Here is a 16483-nt window from a genome sequence, read left to right as displayed (position 1 = left end):
TCGTCTTCATGTACTATATATATATATGAAAAATTATTCTAAAAGAGCATTAGGGAAATTTAATTATTAAAAATAATTTTTAATATTAAAATTATTAAGAATGTTTAATTTTTTTTATAATATTTAAGAAAAATTAAATTTTTTTATAAAAAGATAAATATATTTTTAATTATTTGATTATTTATTTTTTATAATTTTTATGTTGATAAATTTTATTTTTTTAAATATTTTAGTAATTTTTATTAATTATTTATTTTTTATTTTTGTAATCTTTATTCAACGAAAAAAAAGACAAAAAATAAAAAAAGTAAAAAAATAAATAAATAATAAAAATTACTAAAATTAAAAAAAATAAAAATTGTTAATATAAAAATTATAAAAAATAAATAAAATATAATTAAAGATATATTTTTTTTTACAAAAAAACTAATTTTTTTAAATATTATAAATATTATAAAAAAATTTAATTGTTGTTAATAATTTTAATATTAAATATTTTTTTAATAATTAAATATTTTTTTATAATAATTTTTTTAAATTAATTAATTAATTAATCCTAAGTGAATATTCATATATATTTATATAGTATTGAGAATCAAATAGTATATATTAAAAATTATAAAAAATAAATAAATAAATAATTAAAAATATATTTATTTTTTTATAAAATTTTTTTTAAATATTATAACAAATTTGATTCTTCTTAATAAATTTAATATTAAATATTTTTTTTAATAATTAAATTTTTTTAACAATTTTTTAGAATAATTTATATATATATATTTGTTTTTAATAAAAATAAAAATAACAATTTAAGTTTAGTTACTTACAGCTATGACTGACTTTTCTAGTTGAAAGTAAGTCCACGCTTCCCCCATTGAGTATGCCCCCACCCTCCAGTTACATAAAAATAGGAAAATTGAATCAATTAAATAGTTAGATTTATCCTGATACATCATTTGTTTTTTAAATTATTTTCTAAAATTTTTTTAATTAAATTTATCTTTTAAAAATTTTAATTTAATTATATTAATTTTCTTGTCACTTTTGTTATTAAGTCTGTCATATTTATCGTTATGGTATGTTAAATAATATTATATTAATATCTAATAGTCTTAATTAAATTACTAATATAATAAATTTACAAAATTAAATTAAATAAATTTTAAATTAAAAATTTTTAATTTAAAATTGATTTAATCTAATTTTATATCTTATCATATTAGTCGATTAAATATGTATCGTGATATTATTTAACATGTTATATCAATAAATTTTAATATTATCAATAACAATAATAAAAAAATTAATATAATTAACTTTAAATTTTTGAAAAATAAATTTGAATAATAAAATTCTTTTAAAAAAATTAATTTAAAAAATAAATAATTTTTCAAAAATAAATTTTGACCATTTACTCGAATGAAATCGCTTCTAAATTTTAAATTATTATTGGATCAACTTGTCCGCCTTGTACCATCACCTATGTTTCTATATTTGTTTTTTTTTTTGGTGACTTTCTATATTTGTTTAATCTACGTAACAATTTCCACCATTTTCACGTACAATCTGAGATTGAATATTAAACGATCATTAAGTTCCTTTTTTCGGTTTCTAACTTTGAGTTTTAAATATTTGAATTTGATATCATTACTTGAATATTTACTTTTGATATTGATTTGCATAATGTGAATTTAAGTACGATATTTAGTACTTTCTATTAACATTTTAATGACAAGTACGAAGTGAATATTTCAAAACATTATTTATAATACGAATGCTTTTTATATATAAAAAGAAAAATCTACATATCCATTCTTTGCCATCCATAGAATCATTATCCCCAGATCTGTTTTCGGAAGTTAACAGCTGTGATGATCTTGATCACAAAAATTGTTGTGTTGATCGCTTTTTGAAGCTAAATTCGCCTCGGTTTTTCGTGTAATATCCCTCTCCTTTCATCTTTTTAGAAGCCGCATAAGCATTTGCTCTTTGAATCTTATTTTCTTACCAAGTTACTGTATTTATTTGTTTGAGATTTCCAGAAAACGTATTTTTTAAGTAAAATTATTTTTAAATTCATACAATTCTAAAGAAATTTCATTATTTTAGTAGCAATTTCTTTTTTTTTAAAGTCTCATAAAAATGAACATGAATGAACAACCACATCGATAACATGTTTGACTTTTTTTAAAGTCTCATAAAAATGAACATGGACGAACTCTACCTATGTTATACTTGCAGTACATAGCCGATTTCAAATCCGGATAAAAGAGGAGGGTTGTATTAAGTTTTCGACAACTAACATAAAAACTTAGTCGAATTTTTATGACATGAATTAAAGACGTTATTGTGCTAAAGCTAGGTCGTTGCCTGGAAGCAACGTGCTGTATAGCTCGAGTACAATGTCAAATAAGCAAGAGTCGCTGCATCGGTGCCCGGATGTAATGTTAAATGAGTAAGGGTTCCCGCAGTTCCGTGAACGGACGGAGGTAAATAAGCTAGTTCACAAAGTAAAAGGTAAAGGTCGGAGCGACAGAAGGTTGAGATTTGTAACATGGAACATAGGCACCCTAACAGGAAAATCCATGGAAGTGGTGGACACGATGACAAGGAGGAAGATTAACATTATGTGCCTACAAGAAACAAAATGGGTTGGTGTGAAGGTTAGGAAGTTGGATATTTCCGGTTTCAAACTTTAGTATACAATAAAGGTGAAGAACAGGAATGGAGTATGTATTATTGTGGATAAGCAGTGGAAGAATGACGTAGTGGATGTCAAGAGAGTGGGAGATCGAATCATCTCTATCAAACTTGTGGTGGAGGGAGGTACTTTTCATGTGATTAGCGCTTATGCACCGCAAGTGGGTTCGGACGAACAATACAAGATAAGGTTTTGGGAGGATCTAGAGAGTTTGATCCAAGACATACCTTTGGAAGATAAGATTTTTTTAGGAGGAGATTTAAATGACCATGTTGGAGGAGAAGTGACTGGTATGGAAGTATTCACAGAGGCCATGGTTTCGGGGTGATCAATGCCGAAGGTAAAACTATTTTGGACTTTTCCTCAACCTTTGACATTCTCATCACAAATACATGTTTTAAAAAGAGAAACAAACATCTTATAATCTATGAGAGTGGCATGACAAGCTCTCAAATTGACTTCTTCTTGTTGAGGAGAGTCGACCGAAAATTTTGCATTAATTGTAAAATTATCCCGAGAGAGAGTTTAACAACACAACATAGGATGCTCGTCATGGCTTTTCGTGTTGAGGAAAAGCTGAAGAAAAGACATCATACGAAGAACCCAAGGACGAGGTGGTGGCGGATGAAAGGTGAAGAACAAAGAAGCTTCGTAAGACGGGTAGGAGAAAAGACAAAGTGGGATAGGAATGGAAACGCGGAAGATATGTGAAGGGAGATGGCAGAAGTTATCAAAAGAACAACAAAAGAAAGTTTTGGTGAATTTAAAGGGATAGGACCAAGAGACAAGGAATCCTGGTGGTGGAATGCGAGTGTACAAGAAAAGATAAAGGTAAAAAGGGAGTGCTTTAAAGAGTGGTCTTTGTAACACCCTACCATACTTAATTTTATGCTTAAGTCATAAGACTGAGATAGTAAGGTATTACAACCTCTAAAAATAGTAATATATATAATAATAGAGAAAAGATACTTAACTAGGAGCCTTGAAAAATGGGTAAAACAAAAAGCGCAATGCTCAGGAAAGGATTACTTGCGTGCTAAGAAACCTAATAGGAACATGATAAAGTTAAGCAAAAGAATAAAGGAAAGCCAAGGAAACAGCATAACTAGCCCCTAACTTAGCCTGCGAAGCTAAGGCTGGATATATATATATATATATATCATTATATACATAGGTATCCCCAAAATATACCAAAATACCAAAATAAACTCATATCTCTCCCTCAACCTCTAAGGGGAGCAGCATACATAAGTTACTTGGAGAGTAAGCTAAATATATATACATATATACAAATAGAAAACCAAAATACACCCAAGGACTACTTTGCTTCCCAGGATCCAGACGCCTAGCGAGGAGCCTCTCGACCTGCATCTGAAAAACAACAATACAATATGGAATAAGAACCGGGGGTTCTCAACATGGTAAAAGTGCCACGCGCATAATAAATAAGGTCCTGAGAATGCCATAGGCAATCCTAAACTCAGTTATACAATTATCCAACTTAATTACTAAATAGAAGCTATAACAGGGATAAGTATTCTAAATCTACCTAACTTACTCAATTTCAATCCTAATCTAATACCAAACCATTTCTCCTTTTCCTCCATCCCTCCATCATTCACAATGCAACAGAAACAAGCAACCAAACAAGGTCACGCACAAGTAATGAGCAGATAGTACAAATAGCAAGTATAACAGATAGCAGGTGATATATATCAATTAGGCAAACCCAGAAAATACATAGCAATCAAAACAAACAAATGCATATGATGCATGCCTATCCTATGGTTGATGGGGCCCACCTGTCGGTTATACAGCCAATCCGACAAGTCCGAAAACCTTAGACTGTCCCTCGTCGCGCATCCCCAAGAGTCTATGCATAGAGTTCACATTCAATCATCATATAAATCACTCAATGGGGTTATCCATACCCGGAAATTTATACGTGGCCGGTCACCCTTACGACGTAGGGTTAACAGAGTATCGAGAATCAACCTGGAACACGTGGTGGCGAGCCACGGTTTTTACCCAAGGAAACTCGTATCTCAGATATCATCATTCATAAGTCATTTCATAGTCATAATTATTATTTAATCATTTATCAAGCCATGGCATGTTAACTCCTTTTATTAACAACCTCCCTTTCACATTTTTCATCATCATTCCCTTATAATTCATCTCAATTACCCCTTCCGAGTCTTGACCAAACTATTTATCAAACTCTTCTCAACCTTTTTAATATTGAATAATCTTAAAATCAACCTAACTCTAACATTAAATCAATCATATCACACGAAGATTAAACTTTAACTTCTCGAACCCATGAGTATCACTAAGACATCCTCGACACTCTGTTTTCTTTTCTATTTTTAATATAATAAATGAACTCGAAATTTTACAGACTTTATCTCCAGGCGTTCATCTTGAAATAACTTTCTAACAAACCAAAGATCATAATTTTCTGATTTCTCTAGCCTCAGAAATAACGGAAAAACCGTGACTGCTCTGCAGTGCATAAAACCAGAAAAATAGCAGCAGCATGTGATATTCAAAATTCAATATAAAATCTAAGTTAAATCCAATGACTTTAAAAATTAATGTAGTTAAACTTCACTCATCCAGGTTTCTTTCTCAATTGGTTCTGAGTTAATACCATTTTTAATGAAGAAGTTACATTACCTAGAAGTTAAGTAAAAATAAGTCAAAATCTGTTTTAGAAACCAACAAGCTTAGTACCTTTTAATTTGAATAACTTTTATTACAAAACTACAATTAATCTAAATTTTGATTTGGGAACTCCTAGCTCATCCAGAAACAAGTGTGTCTTGGTTTCAACCCAATTGCTATTCAATTCTAAGAGTTACAAGCATTGGAAGTTGATGCATAGCTTGCTGAAATCTGTTTCTTTTCAGCTTTGACCACCAATATTCAAAAATTCACAACTCCCAATCCTCAACTCTTAAAATTCTGAAGTTTTAGAGTAATAAATAAAGTTAATTAAATTTTATAACAAAATTGGTTTCACTCCAAAACTCAACTCATAGAAGTCGCAACGAGACAAACAAGTTGCTGCCCTATTTGACCTTTTCTGCTCCAGGACAGATTTAACAACCTAACTTTAAAAATTTGTCATAAATTGTATATTTAACAAAAAGATCCCAAATTTTCCAGTTTAGTTCCTTATATTCCCAAGTTTAGCCCAAACTTAGTCTCATGCAATTTTGATCATTACATAATTAGTTACAGCATATGCAATACCACTACAACACAACTCTACATCCTTATTAACAAACACCAATCCTAATCCATCATAAATAAATATAAGAGCACACCATTAATAACTTTCAGACCTCATAATTCCTATATATATACCAACAAATCTATTCCAACAACATTACAAGGCTAATCATTAAATACAACAAATAATTCAACTTATCCTATGGTTTCTCTAACCTAAGTTTTCACAACACCGTAAATATTAAATGTGCAAAACTTAAACCATACATTGCCCGATCACTTAGTTCACCCAAGGCAGTCTCACAACTCAAAATTACAGCCCCTCAAAGCTCAATCAAACAGCCCCAAAACAAGCCTTGGTCATCAACAAACCTCCAAGTAATCCCAATTCATTTCCAATGCTTATATACCCACTTGATCTACACCTAATACATATACATGTTCCAATTTCAGATTTCTCATCATAAATACAATATTGGGCTAGGGTCTAGGTTGTCTTTACCGTGCCCACACGCGTAACAACTCGAGCTCAATAAGCTTCGCAAGATAAATTAAACCTAAAACACCAAATTATACAAAATCTCAACACCAAAGCCCAATAAATTCAGAAATAGAAATGAGAAAATTGAGGTAGAAAGCGTGACTTCCTTACCTTACAATGTTATGGGCTTTGTAGAGCTCGACGCCGCGGTCGCGTGGCCGTAAACGGATCGTCAATCGGAGCTCAGAGCGAGAAGTTATGTGGATTTGAATGAAATCAAGGGTTTTGGAATCTTCAACATGTTCTTCCCCATTTTGGCTCTGCCCAGCGTGTTCTGCATGCTGAATGGAAATGAAATGAGCTTCAGCTCACTATATATAGTGAGTTGGTTGGGCCTACGGGCCCGGTTTGGATCCGGTTCGACCGGTTCGACTCGTTCGGCCCAATTTTAGGCCAAATTTTTCGAAAGTGATATCAAAATTCTCGTTTTGACGAGCTCTATTCTATTTTGATATCACTTTTGTATATTTAATTTTCCTATTGAAAATTTGATTTATTGACTAATTATATACCGATTTTAGCGGGGTTTACAGTCTTTATGCCGCAATGCAGATAATTAGAAAAAATATAAGCCAGTTAAGAAAGAGATAAAAGTGGCTATTATTGAAGTAAGAACAATAGCATATGAGGGTCTCTACCAGTCTTTAGGCACGAAAGAAGGAGAAAAAGGTATATATAGAATCGCAAAGAGCCATGAAAGAAGAACTAGAGATTTGGATCAGGTTAAGTGCATAAAAGATAAAGACGGAGAGGTATTGGCTCAAAAGGAGAAGATTAATGAAAGGCATAAGACTCTTTCGAGCCTTGGTCAGTTATGCACAAGGGAAGAAGATCAAAATTTTGACTACTACCGAAGGATTCGAGACTTTGATGTAAAAGAAACTCTAAAGCAGATGAAAAATGGCAGGGTGATAGGACCTGATAATATCCCAATTGATGTTTGGAAGGGCCTTGGAGAAAAAGGTATTAATTGGTTAACCAAGCTTTTTAATAAGGTTTTAAGGTCAAAGAAGATGCCTGATGAATGGAGAAAGAGCACCTTGGTACCTATCTACAAGAATAAAGGGGATATATAAAGTTGCAGAAACTATAGAGGGATCAAGCTCATGAGCCATACCATAAAGTTATGGGAAAGGGTGATAGAACAGAGGTTGAAAAAAGAGACACAGGTAACAGAGAACTAATTTGGTTTTATGCCAGGAAAATCCACCACCGAAGCAATATACTTGTTAAGAGGGATGATGGAGAGGTATCATAGTAATAAAAGGGATCTACATATGGTATTAATTGATTTGGAAAAAGCATACGATAGGGTGCCAAGGGAGGTCTTATGGAAGGTTTTAGAAAAGAAGAGAGTAAGAATTGCATATATTTGTGCAATTAAAGACATGAATGATGGGGCCACAACAAGTGTGAAGACTCAAGGTGGTGTGACAGAGAAATTTTCTATTAGTATAGGATTATACCAGGGATCTTCGTTAAGTCCATACCTTTTTCACATTAGTCTTGGAAGTACTCACAAAGTAGGGGTGTAATCGGCTCGGTTTGATTCGGTTTTGGACCGAAAACCAACCGAACCGACCTGATCGGTTCTACAATGAGGCTAACCATTCGGTTGGCTGCTGTTCGAACAACCGAACCGAACCAACAGCGGTTTGGTTCGGTCGATTTTTTCGGTTTTTTTACACCTAATTATCAGAATTTAAAATACCATAAAATGAAATTTAAAACCTTCAATAAACTAGAATAACAAGAGTATATCACATCCAAATCCAATACAAATTCAACTTAATTAAACATAAAATAAAGACAATTAAAAATATCTAGCAAAACAACAAAAATAAACACAGTTTAAACTGAAACATTCACTTTAAAACAAATAAAAACCAAACAGCCACCATGTTTAATCTGAATCCACACTAGACTCATCCTCATCTTCTCCGGTTGGTGCAATTTTCGAGCAACAGTTTTGTTCCCAGCAACAAAACCACAACAGCTCATAAGCAGCCAATCAACAATTAATTATATATTAACAAAGAAAATAAATTTGGTTGCTAACAATACTGAAGTCAAAATGATATTTGTTATAAGAGTATATGCATAGTGTTTTTTTTCAAAGTAAGCATGTTCATTAATAAACAAAGATGAAACTAGACTACTATGAAAAAGGTGCAGACAACCTGTATATAAAATAAAGCAATAGCTAGTATATAAATCCTTTAAAGCATGGATACAAGCACATTACACTATAAAATTTCAAATTCAACCATTGTTAGTGGACAATTTTTATTCTCTCTTCATTTCTCTCTGTGATCATTCATATATGTATATTGAGTTATAATGCAGCACTGTTGCTTACAAAGTTGCCCACACTAAAATCTTCCACTATTGAGCAACAATAATAAATTGATGACTTAAACGCATAAAAATGCACTCAACAATAAGAAAGAATAGCAATGACATTTAAGATCAATAACGCAATAAAGTGCAGTACATGATTTAATGGATGAGCTTAATTAATTGAAGTTAAAATAACTTCTATCTTTTAATACTATTGTTTGTGCATATGTGTATGCATTATTCAATTGTTTAAATAAAAAAGGATCAAAAGCATTGGATAACAAGCATTATTGTTGAAACAACTTCAACACCTTGCATTGGATAACAACTTCAACACCTTGCACCTTCAACACCTTGCACCAAAACCTTTGTTTCTCAACATACAATCAGAAACTCACATAACAGTACAAATATCACTAAAAATCTCACTAAATCAAGTACAAATATTACTAAAAATATTGCAGACTGGGATTTTGTTGACAATATATACATTAATTACTGTAAAAAAAATTATAACCAAGCATAAAATCTAACATCTGAAGAAGACATCGTTCTGTTGCTTTTTGGGTTTTTGCAGGAGAAGGACTGGTTGCTCGGCGATGGACTGCTACTCGGCGAATGGTTTGCTACTCGGCGACAGACTGGTTGGACTTTGGACTGCTGTTCGGCTTTGGTTTTGTTGCGACGGTGACCCTGCGACGGTGACCCTGCGACGGCGACCCTGCGACGGCGATGAATGAACGACTTCGAGACTTCGAGCGACGATTGGCGACTTTCTTGATGGTGGACAACACTCTCTGTCTCCCTCAACCTCTCCTTCTCTCAAGCATGGAGGTCGGAGGTGGAACCGTCGAAGAATGGGGGAGATAAGTGTTTTGTGGGTGACTGGCAGACTGGGTTTAGGGTTCACAGCGTAAAAGGAGAAGAAGAAAGCTAGGGTTGTGGTTGAGTGGCCCTTTTATACCTAGGTTAAAGGGCAACTTAGTAAAAACACACTCTACTGAACCCTCACTCTTTGGTTCGATCCAGTTCGGTTCGGTTTTAGCAAAGACAACCGAAAACCGAACCGAACCGATCGGTTTAGTTCAAAAAAACAAAAAACCGGTTTTTTCAGTTTTTCAATTGGTTGTTGTAAAATTCGGTTCGGTTCTGCGATACTTTTCGGTCCGGTTCGGTCACTTACATCCCTATCACAAAGTACATCCAAGAGCTTGTGCTATGGTGCATGCTTTTCGCCGATGATATCGTCCTTATGGGAGAGTTAAGGGAAGACCTAAATAAGAAGTTGAACTTATAGAGAGAAACTCTAAAAGTGTATGGTCTGAGCATAAGCCGTAGCAAGACGAACTATATGGAATATAAGTTCGGTCTGTGAAGGAAAAACCCTAATATAGAGGTGAAGATTGGAGAAAACATCCTACAAAAAGTCAAAAGTTTTAAGTATCTTAGGTGCATCATACAGGATAATGAGAGATTGAACAGGATGTAAATCATAGGATCCAAGCAGGTTGGTCAAAATGGCGGAGTGCATCAAGTTTTATATGTGACAAAACAGTGCCTTTAAAACTTAAAGGTAAATTCTACCGCATTGCTATAGGATCGGCTATGCTTTTATAGTACAGAGTGTTGGACGGCCAAAGGGGAGCACGAACATAAGCTAAGTGTGTCAGAGATGAAGATGTTGAGATGGATGAGCGGTCGTACGCAATTGGATAAAATAAGGAACAAAGATATAAGGGAGAGAGTTGGAGTAGCACCCATTGTGAAAAAGATGGTAGAATCACGTCTCTGGTGGTTTAGACATGTGAAAAGAAGACTGACAGAGCACCTAGTTAGGAGGGTGGATGAGATGGAAGATGGACAAGGGGTGAAATGCAGAGGAAGACCTAAGAAGACCATCCATGAGTTGGTCAAACGAGATTTACATGTAAACGATCTCGCTGTAGACATGATACATGACAGAGTTCAATGACATCGTTTGATTCATGTAGCCGATCCCACCTAGTGGGACAAGGCTATGTTGTTGTTGTATGAAAATCTTATTTATAATAAAATTTTAATTGGTGAGGCCCATTTTTAGGTATGGGTCCATTGTTTAAACAAATCAGAAAACTAGGCCTTATAGGCCTGCGTCCCAAAAAAAAACGTTTTAGAGGGATTGAAGCCGAAACAGTACAACCAAACCAACCAGAACGAGGGTAGACCAATGTTCTGAAAACCATTGAACCGGACAAGAATCGACCGGTTGGACCGAACCGGAACCCGCCCGGCTTACACAATAACGGAAGCTCCTTCGTTTCTTTCTCCCTTTCCCCCTTCCTTTCTTTCATTCAGAAAGAAATCAAATCACAACCCCAGCCAAAAAACCCTAGCACTGTAAGCCTACACCACCGCCGCAAGGAGTGGCATACTGCCGCGTCCGTCGCACTCAAAGTTCGCCTTCCGTCCGTCCATCTAGCTTCCCTCGTGATCCAAGTCTTCAACCCCTGTTCGCTGTCACCGATCGCGGCTGCTTCCTCGAGCTCGGCGTCCCTCGTCTTTGTTTGCCCAGCCGCGCTTCCATCGCCGTTTGTTTGCCGTTCGCGTTCGCGTTCTTCGCCGTTCACGTTCGCTCGGCTTTCACTGTTCGCGTTCACTCACCGTTCACCGTTCGAGTTCGCATTCGTGTTCGTCTGGAAGCCACGTTGGTCTGCTTCAAACACTGCGACCAACCCGCGCGCTCCACCTAGCCGTCGAACTGCTCTCTTTTGTCGCCACCGTGAGTTCCCTAAACCCGCCACCAGACAATACACTCACACAACAACAATACTCTGCCTCAAACTCTGCAACTTCTGATTTCTATTACAATAAGTAACTATTTGATTTGGTAGTGGTTTGGATTCTTTCATAGACTGAATTAAAGTTACAATAGTTATGTTCTCTTCTCTATCACATTGATATTAAGCTTTGAATTCTCTTATTTTGTTTTAATTTTACCGCACTCAACATGTTTGATGAAATGCTCTAACCATATTTCTGGTTGGTTTTATAATTTCTAGCTTTTAGAAACTTAGTAAGTTGATTGCATGTGAAATTAGAATAATTGGATCTTAGTAACTAGGAAATTTTAGCTGCACAAATAGCATCTTTGCAGAAAACATATTAGCATGATGATTCCACTTGCATTAGTGTTCTTCTGGTAAATTTTAACTGTTATTGTGAATTTGTTAATTTGCTAATTGTTCTTGTGTTGTTGTTCTGTTGTTCTTCTGTTACTTTTAATTTTTTTTTGTTTTTGTTGTGATTTTCTGTTCTTGATTTAAATTTTAAGCTGTGATTGAAGGTTCTTTGGTTTTGGTATTCTTCACTTTCCTGTAAGCTTATCTTTTAATTCTTTGAGCATACACGGGTTTTCAGCAGTGGTGATTTTTAGATTTTTTTTTGGGTTGCTTTGTTTTAAATGTTCCTATTGTTGTGTTTTTGCTGTGATTTAAATGTTCTTTTGATTCTTTTTTTTTTTTCCGAATGCCCAGTCAGTACTTGGTTGATTGGTTTTGCTCACTGAATGTATTTGATGATAAATTTTAAATTGATAACTCTATTACTGCTTTACTGTCTGTTTCTGTAGTTAAATTTTATTAAAGTTTCTTGAATTTGCACTACTTATGTTATTGATTCACTGTTCCTTCATTGCTTTTTTTGTTGTTGTTAATCATTGTGATGAGCTTTGTTAAAATTGGGTTGAAAACTACTAATCTTTCTTCATTTTTCACTGTTCTAACTTCTGTTCTTAATAAAAGATTTGCAATTGGTGATCTATATGCTTCATGTTTTCATTGTTCTGTTCTTATGAAGAAAAAATTTGCAATTAGTGATTGTATGATTCATGTTTTGATTGTTTTGTTATATAAACAAAATTCTGTTTTCATTGTTTGGTTGCACTGTCCCTGTTCTTGATCTCTGCCGACTTGCTACCCCTCCTCCGTGTTAGATTCTTTGTTTCAGGCTTTGTTGTGTTTTTGTTTCAGCCTCTGTTGTGTTGTGTGTTTGTTTCGGGCTCTGTTGTGTGTTTATTGTGCAACACTATCATTTTTTGTTTTACTTTTTGACTTAGCTACATTAAGACAATATTCTCTATCTTTAACTTGTGCATTGTAATTCAATCCAGCTATTTTTAATGGAAGTATAATTATGTTAATTGTCAACAAATTTGCAGCAAGTTATTGCATATTTTGATGATTAATTACATTTAGTTGGTGTTATTTTATGTAGGGTTTATTTAGTTGGTGTTATTTTATGTAGGGTTTTAAATTTGAAAGATATTTAAGATGTTTATTTATAATTTATTTATTATTTTATTATGGAATGGTTTTCCCGGTTGAATCATGGTTAGACCGGTTGGACCAGTAAACCAATGAATCAGTGACTAAAACGGTTTGATGATCGGTTCGGTTTTCAGAACCTTGGGGTAGACCCTATTTGCGGCTTTCCATCAGTAGTTCTTCTCCGCCGCTTCGATCACCGCTTCGCCGCTACCTTCCGCCATGGGAAAGACGAGGGAAAAGTTAATATCTTCCCTTCCTTCCTTGTTTTCCTAGTTTCCAAAGTTTAAAATCTACTTTGTGACTTGAGCTGGAGTTTGCAGTTATTTATGTTCTTCTCTCGCTTTTGCAGGGCGGAATCAAAGTCCAATCGCAAGTTAGATAAAAAGGTTCAATTTTACTCTAGTAAGTTTCGAATCAATTTTTTTCTGTTTCTTTCGAATATTGAATTTTTACATACCAAAACTGTCCATATATTTTAACTGCATCCAATCCTTGGTGATACTGCAGAGGTGAAAGATGCTGTGGCTAGCTTGAGTGCTCAAAAGTCTATTACTAAGGTAATAATTTTATTTCAAACGGTATTGTTCTTAAGATGGATTATGGAAATACTTCATTGTGCTTGTAATAGGTTTGTTGGCTAGTTAGATGTACATTGCACTGTTATTTTGTTAATAGACACTTTGAAGATTTTTAGGGTTCTTTGTTGTGTATTGCTTTTGTTATTGTTTTAGGGATCAGGCATTCTGTCACTTAATATACATGCTGCTCTTGTGCTTATATCTGGATGAGCTTGTATTTTATTCTTGATGTGAGTATTCCAAGGAGAATTTTATTTTTGCTTTCAAAAGAATCTATATTCTTCCTGTGAGTAAATAGTGATCTAGGATTAACTAAATGGTTGATGCATTCACATAAGAAATGCAGTTTGATGCAATCCAAATGAATTAGTTTTAATTTTAAACAATCCTTTACAGGGGAGACCTCTAGATATGATATTTTTTGGTTTTTTAGTGATGTTTTCCTCTCCTTTCAGAAAAATAGTAAACAGCAAAGGCGGCAGAAGAAAAAATTGAAGGCATATGATCTCTCTGCTCTCTCAGAGTTCCTTCCTGATCCTGAGCCAAAGGCACCGCGGAAACCAGGTCCGCAGGATGTCAAAGTTAATTGTAAATCTCGGCGAAAGATACTGTGAGCGCTTCTTTTCATAATTGAATATTATGATATCATATTTTCTTTTGATGTTTTAACACTATATACCTAACCTTGTATCCCCGTTTAATCAGATTGAGGGAAGTGCAACAATTTTCTGCAGTTCTAAACAATCCTGACTTCAAAACAAATCCCAGGTCTGCCATGAATGAACACTTACGGAGCACACTACCAGTTGCAGAGGAACAACGGCCCAAGAAGAAAGTGAACAAAAATGGATCCAAGAAGAAGAAGAAGTCAAAGGCTTCTTCAACCGGGCTAATGTCTATGGACATGTAATGTTATGTGTGACTACTAAAATGATCTTCTTTCTAGGTCTTCCTGTAATTCATTACTTTTACAAAATGTTAGAATACTCAAATTGTGAATGGAAATACTGCAAATTTCTTAAGCATTTTCAATGTCGATGTCTATGATATAGTTTGTGATAGTTGTATCCATTGGTTCGGGGTAACATGTTGCTGGAATGAAGCCACTTATAAGGGTTTAGAAAAAAAAAAAAAAGTATACTGAGAGAAACAAATGGAAAAAAGAGTTCCTGTTCCTGAACTTTAAAATCATGACTAACAATTAACTGAAATTCCGTCATCTTGATCATCAAACTCATTCTTTGTAACTACCCTCAGTGTTGCAACAGATTTACAACAATGTCTAGGAAACTTTTCCATTTCCACTATAATAAAACGTATATAACTTTAAGCTGGGAAAACCTCCATGATCCATGTGTGGAAGTTAATCATTTCTCATGCTTCCTGGTTGATATGTTGTCAATTAGCCAATCAAGACCTTGATAGAGTCCTTGGCCTGAGATGGCAGAAGTGCTCTGAATGTACCTGAATGGAAGAATTCACCATATCATTTTTGTTTTGGGTTGTAAGTTTAGAAACTTGGACTTGAATATGTGGCAATAGAATGAAGCTTAAAACATACCAACTACGATCTTCAAGCGAATGTAAGCCAAGCTTATCAGCAATCTCAGCAACACTCATGGCAGTTGAGAGGTCCTGCTTATTGGCGAACACAAGTAGTATAGCATTGCGGAGTTCATGCTGCAAAAGGATGCATAAGGCAAATCTGGCTCATAATACGCTACAATTAGTTATCAATGTTATCCTTTGGAATATTTTTTCTACTGTATTTTAACACAAATGATGAGATATACTAAAAGATGACAGCAACAGAATAAAAGAATGAATAGAGTATATAGTATCTTCTATTGTTACATTATGGCTAGACTCACATCAGTTAGAATATTATGGAGTTCATTACGAGCTTCTATGATTCTGTGCCGGTCACTGCTATCCACCACAAAGATGAGTCCAACGGTGTTTTGAAAGTAATGCCTCCACAATGGCCGAATCTGCATTCACCAGTTACTTACTTATGACTCATAATAACTCATGACTGATCATGAAATGAAGATTTGTTCATTTTGACTCTTTATGCTTTTAAACATATATTATATATTGACATAATGACACAAAATGACCTGTTATTACCTTCTGTTGTCCTCCAACATCCCAGATAGTAAAGCTTGCATTTTTATACTCTACACTCTCCACATTAAAACCTGATCCATCACAAAACAACATTGTACTATGTCACTTCTGTTTAATCTCAATGAGGGAATGATAAGAAAGTGGGTACCAATAGTTGGTATGGTTCTGACTGTGTCCCCCAGTTTGAGCTTGTAGAGAATGGTAGTCTTCCCTGAAGAATCAAGACCCACCATTGGGATCCTCCATTCATATTTTGGTAAGAACCTCTTTGCCAACCGAGACATCACCTTACCCATGGAACCACGCAAACTGGTTCTCAAGAATGGAGAGAAATCTTACTTACAAAATTCTTTAGCTATTATAATGTGAGAAAATGCTCATATCTGATTGGGACAACTAGGTGGATTGTCACACTTTCATTCATAAAGCCTAAAAAGGAAGTAATCTTATTGTATTTTTTTAAGTAGACATCACAAGACAAACTTAGAGACATCATAAGGATATTGTGTTATAATATTATTAGGAAAAAATTGTGACAGAATCATGTCCCTAACTTCCAAATTAAACAACTATATAAAAGAATATCCCATCCCTCACACCAAGAGGCTTAACACATTAAAATAACTATATAGTTGTGCTGATAGTTAAG

General features: G+C 34.2%; 1 protein-coding gene, 1 long non-coding RNA gene and 1 pseudogene across 2 annotated transcripts; 1 reads left to right on the top strand and 2 right to left on the bottom strand.

Annotated features, from left to right (window-relative positions):
* Nucleotides 1-3876: 3876 nt before the first annotated feature.
* Nucleotides 3877-6755, bottom strand: LOC130950906 (uncharacterized). The gene is made up of 3 exons (XR_009073765.1): nt 6594-6755; nt 6209-6498; nt 3877-4075 (listed from the first exon to the last, which is right to left on the bottom strand). It is a non-coding gene; the product is annotated as an uncharacterized LOC130950906 (long non-coding RNA).
* A 3319-nt stretch (nt 6756-10074) lies between these two features.
* LOC130950903 (uncharacterized) lies at nt 10075-14726 on the top strand (annotated as a pseudogene).
* A 9-nt stretch (nt 14727-14735) lies between these two features.
* On the bottom strand, nt 14736-16222 carry LOC130950905 (ADP-ribosylation factor 1). The gene is made up of 5 exons (XM_057879502.1): nt 15983-16222; nt 15835-15905; nt 15576-15695; nt 15266-15384; nt 14736-15168 (listed from the first exon to the last, which is right to left on the bottom strand). Exons 1-5 carry the CDS (start codon nt 16128-16130, stop codon nt 15072-15074), a joined length of 555 nt encoding a protein of 184 aa, XP_057735485.1. The 5' UTR covers nt 16131-16222; the 3' UTR covers nt 14736-15071.
* Between the last annotated feature and the right edge of the window lie 261 nt (nt 16223-16483).

This window comes from Arachis stenosperma, chromosome 9 (assembly GCF_014773155.1).
Source record: "Arachis stenosperma cultivar V10309 chromosome 9, arast.V10309.gnm1.PFL2, whole genome shotgun sequence".
In the NCBI taxonomy this organism is placed as follows: Eukaryota; Viridiplantae; Streptophyta; class Magnoliopsida; order Fabales; family Fabaceae; genus Arachis; species Arachis stenosperma.
This window is presented reverse-complemented; position numbering and strand designations above follow the sequence as displayed.